This window comes from Curcuma longa, chromosome 9 (assembly GCF_044706935.1).
Source record: "Curcuma longa cultivar G26 ecotype Majalengka, Jawa Barat chromosome 9, ITB_CL_G26_1.1, whole genome shotgun sequence".
In the NCBI taxonomy this organism is placed as follows: domain Eukaryota; kingdom Viridiplantae; phylum Streptophyta; class Magnoliopsida; order Zingiberales; family Zingiberaceae; genus Curcuma; species Curcuma longa.
In genome coordinates this window covers 7,050,450-7,060,345 of record NC_133869.1, presented here as the reverse complement: position 1 = coordinate 7,060,345, position 9,896 = coordinate 7,050,450, and the positions used below count along the sequence as shown (strand labels likewise).

General features: G+C 41.2%; 2 protein-coding genes across 2 annotated transcripts; both read right to left on the bottom strand.

Annotated features, from left to right (window-relative positions):
* Nucleotides 1-233: 233 nt before the first annotated feature.
* LOC141834317 (chaperone protein dnaJ 20, chloroplastic-like) lies at nucleotides 234-1,023 on the bottom strand. The gene has a single exon (XM_074721691.1). It carries the CDS (start codon nucleotides 954-956, stop codon nucleotides 402-404), a length of 555 nt encoding a protein of 184 aa, XP_074577792.1. The 5' UTR covers nucleotides 957-1,023; the 3' UTR covers nucleotides 234-401.
* A 4,503-nt stretch (nucleotides 1,024-5,526) lies between these two features.
* LOC141834473 (uncharacterized) lies at nucleotides 5,527-8,252 on the bottom strand. Its single transcript, XM_074721801.1, has 4 exons — nucleotides 7,800-8,252; nucleotides 6,993-7,685; nucleotides 5,685-6,458; nucleotides 5,527-5,604 (listed from the first exon to the last, which is right to left on the bottom strand). Exons 1-4 carry the CDS (start codon nucleotides 8,250-8,252, stop codon nucleotides 5,527-5,529), a joined length of 1,998 nt encoding a protein of 665 aa, XP_074577902.1.
* Between the last annotated feature and the right edge of the window lie 1,644 nt (nucleotides 8,253-9,896).

Here is a 9,896-nt window from a genome sequence, read left to right as displayed (position 1 = left end):
AAAAGAGAATTACACTTACTTATTTATTTATTTTTAAACACATCTGAAAGGAGCATTTACCTTCCTTTTTTGGAATTTACTTACACATGAGAATGTTTTTGTTGAAATGATTCTTAATGAAAGAAGCCTTAACTTTCTTTAAGATTTATTTCAATTTTAGATGCTCAAAGCTACTATTTTCTCTTTTTTCTCTGTTGAACTTTTCATTTTTAAATTTGCCAAAAAAAAATCTGTTATTATAAGAAAGAGCTGAAATTATTTATTCATTAGATATACAATCACTTGGTTTACTACAGTTGACAGTACATAGATCTTGATCGTTCATTTACAAAACACGATGATGATCTGAACCACTAGGACGATCTCAGCCGTCCAATTTATCCGAAAATCCAATCCAACCATCAAACGAACTGCTCGGCGGTGCGGGCGGCGCGTGCGCGGCGCAAGCGGCCGCCCCAGGTCTCCTCCTCGCCAGTCTCAGCCACGGCGGACTTCCTCCGGAGCCCGTCGAGCTGCAGGTCCCAGTTTCCGAACGCAGTGACGCCGGCCTCCTGCCTGCGCGGGCGGCCCTCGCGGAAGGCCGTAGCGGCGCCGACGGCAGCGGCCCAGCGGTCCCCGGAGAGGGAGAGGTCGTAGTTGCGGCGGCGGGCTGGGTCGGAGAGCACCTCGTAGGCCTCACGCGCCTCCATGAAGCGCTCCGCGTAGCGGCGCTCCTCCCCCGCGGAGCGGCACGCGTCCGGGTGCCACAGCAGGGCCAGCCGCCTGTACGCGCTCCGGATCTCGTCGGTCCCCGCGGTGTTGGGCACGGAGAGAAGGTCGTACATGGTGCTGGCCGGCGCCGGAGCGCTGACCATGGCTGCGGAGGCGGAGACGGTGCGCCTGTACCGAGGGGTTCTGGGGGTTGCGACGGCGCCGGCGCCGGCGGCGGGAGAGACGGGAGAAGCGAGCGAAAACATGATCGATTTGCTTACTGCTCGGCAAGGAAACAATCGAGCTTACCAGATCGGAGTGAATCGCTCGGAAGAAGCTCCCCGCATTTTATAGAGACTTCATTGAGTTTCTTGGGGCTGCTCACAGGACTCTGATGGTGACTGGAGAGTTGAAATGAAATTTTATAAAATAAAAAAATACAAAAAGAAAATAAAAATGAAGAAGAAAATAAATAAAAGGAACATCGGCACATGATCGCACTGACCCATTTTGCAGAGCTTCTAGAACCTCCAATTATTCATTCATTTTAAAACATTATAATTAACAGATATTATATATTTTAGATTTACAAAACACAATCTATCTAAATTATGGGAGAGTGAAATGAATATCAAATTTAATTATTTCACCTACCATTTCATAATTATCAAACTATCATTATTTTTTTTATTCAAGTTGGACAATAAATGCATATGCATTGAACAGATACCTTCTTCCAACTCATCAGGACCATGTATGTGTTGTTATACAGTTGGATTTACTAATTTAACTATTCAATACCTTACTGTTCTTTTGTTCTTCAAGAAATAACGTTGACTTTAAAAAAAAATAGAGTTATTTTCTATATCTTAAATCTTGGATGCCTGCTTAGCGAAGATAAGAACATAAAAAATAAACAGTTTACAAGAAGATTAATTGATATTTTTTCCTTGGTTGAACTTGTCTTGATCTTCACTTAGATGAGAGGTCCCTTGAGCTCATGAATGGTTGCAGGACATATTCAAGGTTTTTCAGCAATGATGCCTTCGTTGAAGATTACTGAGATAAAAATAAAATAAAATAGAATAGATATCTAAGGATAACTGAGTTGCAGCCACGTACTCTAAAAGATAAGAATTAATGTTCAGATACATATCAGAAATTGCCTGTTCTCTCCTCTCATGACTGAATCATTTGAACCAAAATTAACTGCTGATCATATCAAACAAGAAACATCAATTAATGGATTTATGTTGAGACAGCTACGGATCAGTATACTGTATCAAGTGGGAAGAAATAGTTGGCCATTTCAATTTAAATATGGCAATTCAGCTTCAGTGGATAAGAATACGATGGAAAGGAAGTAATTATAGGTTTTACTTTACGAGATGCTGACTCTTTATAAAATCTTATCTTATCTAAATTGATCACAAAGATAGATATATACACAATATTCTCTCATCTTTTAGCTTGCTAAATAAGAGAAATTAAATGCCTTTTGTCTTCTTCTTTGCTTTGCGTTTACTAATCTCTCGATTCAAATGAGTATTTGGAAATTAGTTGACTTTTAAACGATTATCAAAAAAATATACCTTCTAATTATTCTCTTTATCCATATCCTTAATATATTTTATTGAGGAAGAAATTGTTTTTTTTACACCATATAAATAGTTCTGAAACAATTCATTAATTCTCCTTTTTCTTCACCTATTTAAAAGTACAAATATTTCATTCTCACCAAAGTTCAACATCATTTTTTCCAACCAGAATTATTTTTCAAAAAAGAAATTGAAGAATTTTCATCATTCTTCAATTTTTATGGATGAGTGGATGGAGAGGAAGAGGAGACTAACTCATGCAATTATTAATAAGGAGTGTGATGGTGACAGTAATGGAAGCTAAGGATGAGGCCACAAACCTTGCTTGCAATTGTATCTAGAAGAAGACTATCAATTCTTATATTAAATGAAAATATTTTTAAAAAAAACTAACACATCGTACCAGTAGTTATCTTGAATGATTCCTTGCTTCTAGATCTAAAGAGAAACTTGTATTAATTAATTTTAATCCAAATAAATTATTTTTTAATTATTTTGGGAGAAGAGAAATGATATGTAGTATGAAAAAGTCCAACATGACACACTACATGTAGTTGTTGGACAATCTTTGCCGGAGAGATTAATATTCTGTTGAATTACAATACAGTTCAACTTATCTATAGAGATGGCTTGAACTGATAATTTCAAGCTGCCAGCAGGGGCTGGTATTTTTCTTGAGCAGAGATCCGAGTCGGCTGAGTCACCGAGTGCTGAGTCGACCGAGTGCCGAGACCAGAGAGCCGAGTCGGTTGAGTCGCCGAGAGCCGAATGCCGAGTCGGCCGAGTAGCCGAGCGGTCGAGAGCGAGTCGCCGCGTGCCGAATGCCGAGTCGGCCGAGACGTAGCCGAGAGCGGAGAGCCGAGTGGATGATGTCGAGGCCTGCGTTCAACGCAGTTTCCTTAAAACAGATTCGTCCCCTCCGGCGGTGCTTAAAGGTCACGATGGACGTCTGTTTCCCAGGATACAACGACAGAACCGCGTTAACTGCCAAGCACAGGCAGATTGCGGCGAACTGAGATAGTACCCGAACGCTATCACCAGAGAGAAAGAAAGAGGGGACTAGAGGTGGATTTGCTTCAATTGAGTTCCTTTGCTTAAGACTAGGAGTCTTATATAGGTTCTCTAATCTATATGTTACATTCATGCTATTAATTGCATACGTTTATGCATCCATGCATTTATACGTTTATGCATCCAATTGCATCAACGTTCATGCAATATTAAATTGCATAAAAATATTTTCAAGTGGCAAAATGTTGGTTCATTCGCTTGGACAAATTTTGTCCTGACCGGTCCGACATTCGACGTGCGCAGGTCGCATTCGCACACAAGTTGCCTTGCGGGTAGTGCAATCCGGGCCCTGGATTTGCACCCCCTACGCACCCATATCTGAGAGAGAGCATCTCTCTATGCATTTGTTCACAACATCAATGTTTGTGACACAATATAAACCAACCACTAAGCCTTGAAACTTCCAATGTGGGACTATATTCCCATTCACAAAGGAGTCTCCTCCTTCCACCATCATTTATTTTCATTCAAATTTCCAACAATCCCCCACATGAATGGAAACAGGGTATGTGATAGCATTCAACAGTTGAGTCCAGTATAGGATAGGTAGGTTTTACCCTTTGAACCTTCCCTTGTGAAGATCTGTTTGTTTACTAGCTGACAGTAGACATGATGTCCTTGAACTGTTCTGCCGTTTGTGTAAACATTGACACATCTCACCCAGGACTCTCCCTGATACACCTCAATTCTCATGAGTGTGTTCGTTCTTGGCCATGAACACGCCTGGTTCTGTGAGAAGATCTAAGAATTGTGCCTTCAATTCTCTTCGAAGCGGCCCCACTTCTTTCTCACATAGGTGATCACTCAAGAGTATTCCACACTACTCTACTGGATCATTAAAAGTCATGTGCTTACCCTCCATCTTATCACTGTTTCACTGGGGCATTTCCCCCCACAGTGATGTTCCTTAGTCGGTGCAGTTAGGTTGTCCCTTTGAACCTAGTTCTTGGGATCTCCAGTCTGCATAGGTTGGGTTTCCTTTGCACCAACATTTCTTACCGGCATCAAACCCATCCCTCGCGATGAGCTAGCAACTAACTCTCTGTTTAACCCTTTGGTTAGCGGATCCGCTAGGTTATCCTTTGACTTTACATAGTCAACAGTGATAACTCCCGTTGAGAGTAGTTGTCTAATAGTATTATGTCTACGACGTATATGTCTAGACTTACCATTATACAGATGGCTCTGTGCTCGACCAATTGCTGATTGGCTATCGCAATGTATGCAGATTGCCGGCACAGGTTTCGGCCATCTAGGAACATCTTCTAGAAATTGTCGTAACCATTCAGCCTCTTCACCACATTTGTCAAGAGCTACAAACTCAGATTCCATCGTGGATCTGGTTATTATGGTTTGCTTTGAAGATTTCCAAGATATGGCTGCACTTCCCAAAGTGAATATATATCCACTTGTAGACTTAGAGTCTTTCATGTCCGATATCCAATTTGCATCGCTATATCCTTCGATTACGGCCGGATATCTAGTATATTGCAGTCCATAATCACGAGTATATCTCAAGTACCTCAGTACTCTTGTTATCCCTTTCCAGTGCTCAACACCGGGATTACTCGTGTATCTACTCAGTTTACTTACTGCGTATGCTAAGTCTGGTCGTGTACAACTCATTAGGTACATCAGACTTCCAATCACTCTAGAGTACTCTATCTGAGAGCTACTCTTTCCTCGATTTTTCGATAGATGTTGACTCATATCTATCGGAGTCCGTGCTAACGCAGTATCATTCTTGTTGAATTTTTCAAGTATTTTATCCACATAGTGGGACTGACTAAGAACAAGTCCTTCAGCTGTTCTAAGAATTTTAATTCCTAGAATCACATCAGCTAGGCCCATGTCTTTCATGTCAAATCTTGAATTCAACATATCTTTAGTGGATTTGATTATCTTATCATTACTCCCAATAATAAGTATATCATCTACATAAAGACATAAAATGACATATTCATTTCCTGTGTCTTTCATGTAAACACATTTATCACATTCATTGATTGTGAATCCACATTCCTTCATGACATTATCAAATTTTTCATGCCACTGCTTTGGTGCCTGTTTCAAGCCGTATAACGACTTTACCAATCTACAAACCTTATTTTTCTGTCCTGGTGCAGAAAATCCTTCAGGTTGTTCCATGTAGATTTCCTCTTCTAAATCACCGTTTAGAAAGGCGGTCTTTACATCCATTTGATGTATTTCCAGATTCCATAGAGCGGCAATAGCCAACAATACTCTGATGGAAGTTATTCTCGACACCGGAGAATATGTATCAAAGTAATCAAGGCCTTCACGTTGTCGGTAACCTTTAATTACCAATCGAGCCTTATACTTATCAATCGTGCCATCTGATTTTATTTTCTTCTTGAAAATCCACTTGCAACCTAGTGGTTTACTCCCCGGGGGAAGATCCACAAGTTCCCAAGTATGATTTTGCAAGATAGAATCAATCTCAGATGCAATTGCCTCTTTCCATTGAGGACCCTCAGAAGAGTTCACTGCTTCTGAGTAAGTTTGGGGATCACTTTCCAACATGAAAGTGATAAAATCCGTTCCGAAGGATTTTTCTACCCGAGCTCGTTTACTCCGTCTAGGCTCAACCTCAATTGGTTCATCTACTTCTTCTTCCTCTTGTGATTCATATATCCGTTTTGAGGAACTTTCTTCCTCTCGGGTCTTATAAGGAAACACATGCTCGAAGAATGAAGCATTTCTTGATTCAATAATCGAGTTCTTGTGTATCTCCGGTACTTGAGATTCATACACAAGGAATCGATAGGCACAACTGTTATGTGCATATCCTATAAATATGCAATCCACAGTTTTTGGTCCTATCTTGATCCTCTTCGGATCAGGCACCATTACTTTGGCAAGACACCCCCACACTCGTAAATATTTATAGGATGGTTGTCTTCCTTTCCATAACTCATAAGGGCTCTTCTCAATTTTCTTTCGGGGAACCTTATTTAAAAGGTAGTTAGCCGTTAACACAGCTTCCCCCCACATGTACTCTGGTAATCCAGAGCTCAATAGAAGAGCATTCATCATCTCTTTCAGAGTACGATTCTTTCTCTCAGCAACACCATTTTGCTGAGGAGTATAAGGAGCTGTTGTTTCGTGTCTGATTCCATGTTCAGCACACAACTCAGCGAATGGTGATACATATTCACCACCTCGATCACTTCGAACCACCTTAATCTTCTTATTAAGTTGGTTTTCAACCTCATTCTTATAGAGAATAAATTTCTCTATAGCTTCATCTTTACTTTTGAGAAGATACACATAGCAATACTTTGTGTTATCATCTACAAAAGTGATGAAGTATTTATTGCCACCACGTGTTGGCGTACCTTTAAGGTCGCATACATCGGTGTGGATTAGACCGAGTGGTTCATTACTTCTTTCAACATGTTGAAAGGATGACCTTATCATTTTTGCTTCAACACAAATCTCACATTTGTGTTTCGGGTCAAGGTGGAATGTAGGTATGCTTTGCATGTTAATTAATCTACGCAGTACATCGTAGTTAACATGTCCTAGTCTACCATGCCACAAACATGAAGACTCAAGCATATAGGTGGAAGAGCTTTCATTCTTATTAATTTTTGGCCGAATAGCCATTACACTGAGCTTAAACAGCCCATCAGTTACATAGCCCTTTCCTACAAACACTCCATTCTTGGATAGAACAACTCTATCCGACTCACATACAATGCGAAAACCATGCTTGCTTAAAAGTGATCCGGAGACCAGATTCTTCCGAACCTCCGGAACATACAACACATTGTTCAGAGTGAGCTCCTTGCCTGAGGTCATCTTCAGCACCACCTTTCCTTGGCCCATTACGTCCGAGGTTGCTGAGTTCCCCATGTACAGCTTCTCCCCTTTGACTTCTTCAAAGTTGTGGAGCAGCTCCTTGTTGCAGCAGACATGTCTGGTAGCACCAGTGTCCATCCACCATTGTCGAGGGTTTGAACATACCAAGTTCAGCTCAGTGATCACCGCACAGAGGTCGTCCACCTCTAGTCCCTCGTTCAGGTTGGCCTCTTGCTTCTTCTTCGGCTTTCTGCATTCCGAAGATTTGTGACCGACTCGGTCACAGTTGAAGCATTTCCCAGAGAACTTCTTCTTGGATACGCCTCCTCTGGGTCCAATTTTGGAAGACTTAGAATTCTTCCGTTTCGAGCTTTGACCGTGCTCGACCACGTTGGCTTTTTCAGTAGCCTGAGAGAACATCTTTCTCTCAGAACTTTTATTGTCTTCCTCGATTCGGAGTCGGACAATAAGGTCCTCCACATTCATCTCCTTTCGCTTATGCTTCAGGTAATTCTTGAAGTCCTTCCAGCTGGGAGGGAGTTTCTCTATGATCGCTGCCACCTGGAAGGTCTCACTTAGCACCATGTCTTCCGAGTGGATCTCATGCAGGATCACCTGAAGCTCCTGGACTTGGCTGATTACAGTCTTAGAGTCAACCATCTTGTAGTCCAGGAATCGGCCCACAATGAATTTCTTAGCCCCTGCATCCTCCGTCTTATACTTCTTGTCTAGGGACTCCCACAGCTCCTTAGCCGTTCTCTTCATGCTATACACAGCGTATAGCGAGTCGGCAAGGCCATTGAGGATGTAGTTTCTGCATAGAAACTCAGAATGATTCCAAGCTTCCACTACAGTTGCATCCTCAACATGCTTGGGAGGTTCCTCAGTCAAGAATCGAGCCAGATTTAGCGTGGTCAGATAGAAGAGCATCTTCTGCTGCCAACGCTTGAAGTTCAACCCAGTGAACTTCTCTGGTCTTTCCCCATGAGCGATTGGAACATTACCAATCGGGGCGGAGGGGGCCGTCACAGGTTGAGTCTGTTGCACCTCAACGTTGTCTGTGGCCATCTCAACAGAACCGAATCTGTTTTAAGATTGTTGGACAATCTTTGCCGGAGAGATTAATATTCTGTTGAATTACAATACAGTTCAACTTATCTATAGAGATGGCTTGAACTGATAATTTCAAGCTGCCAGCAGGGGCTGGTATTTTTCTTGAGCAGAGATCCGAGTCGGCTGAGTCACCGAGTGCTGAGTCGACCGAGTGCCGAGACCAGAGAGCCGAGTCGGTTGAGTCGCCGAGAGCCGAATGCCGAGTCGGCCGAGACAACCAAGTAGCCGAGAGCGGAGAGCTGAGTCGCCGCGTGCCGAATGCCGAGTCGGCCGAGACGACCAAGTAGCCGCCGAGAGCCGAGTGATGTCGAGGCCTGCGTTCAACGCAGTTTCCTTAAAACAGATTCGTCCCCTCCGGCGGTGCTTAAAGGTCACGATGGACGTCTGTTTCCCAGGATACAACGACAGAACCGCGTTAACTGCCAAGCACAGGCAGATCGCGGCGAACTGAGATAGTACCCGAACGCTATCACCAGAGAGAAAGAAAGAGGGGACTAGAGGTGGATTTGCTTCTCAATTGAGTTCCTTATGCTCAAGACTAAGAGTCTTATATAGATTTTCTAATCTATATGTTACATTCATGCAATTAATTGCATACGTTTATGCATTAATGATTTTATACGTTTATGCATCCAATTGCATCAACGTTCATGCAATATTAAATTGCATAAAAATATTTTCAAGTGGCAAAATGTTGGTTCATTTATTTGGACAAATTTTGTCCTGACCGGTCCGACATTCGACGTGCGCAGGTCGCATTCGCACACAAGTGCAATCCGGGCCCTGGATTTGCACCCCCTACACACCCATATCTGAGAGAGAGCATCTCTCTATGCATTTGTTCACAACATCAATGTTTGTGACACAATATAAACCAACCATTAAGCCTTGAAACTTCCAATGTGGGACTATATTCCCATTCACAAAGGAGTCTCCTCCTTCCACCATCATTTATTTCCATTCAAATTTCCAACATGAACATTAAGTAAAGTATTAGTATTTAATTTGAACATTAAGTCTATTAGAAGTTTTGCACATGCGAAGATGGGATTAAATTATGCTATAATTCTAAGTAAAGTATAAATAAATAAATAAATTATTTTTTTTATAAAATAACTGTCCCTAGACTCACATGCTTAGGTTGAATCCAATTAATGAGGATGATTAATTTAATTGTAGATTAATATGGCCGACTACTACTGTTGGTGCCTAATAAGGCAAAATTTATGGAAAACTTCAGAATCATAAATGACTATATGATATACAATATTATTTTGTATCAAATTTATTAGTCAATACTGTGTCTATTTCGCGTCACGAATTGGTGGTCGAGTCAAACCCTAGTCCAATGCAAAGTGCATGTCATAAATATAAAATTAAATACATTAGAGATTAATGGAATATGCAAGTGAATCATTATTTTCTTCCTAATTAGTTTTATGTCTCCGTTAATTAAGTTAATTAGACTACAATAATTAACTAGCAACTAGAAGTGCTAATAGCAATGTTAATTAACAATGAAGTTTTTGTGAATTGAACAATAATAATCTGTTCATCTTTGAATTGCTTGTTTGTGTTTTTTATTTTTTTTAAAAAATT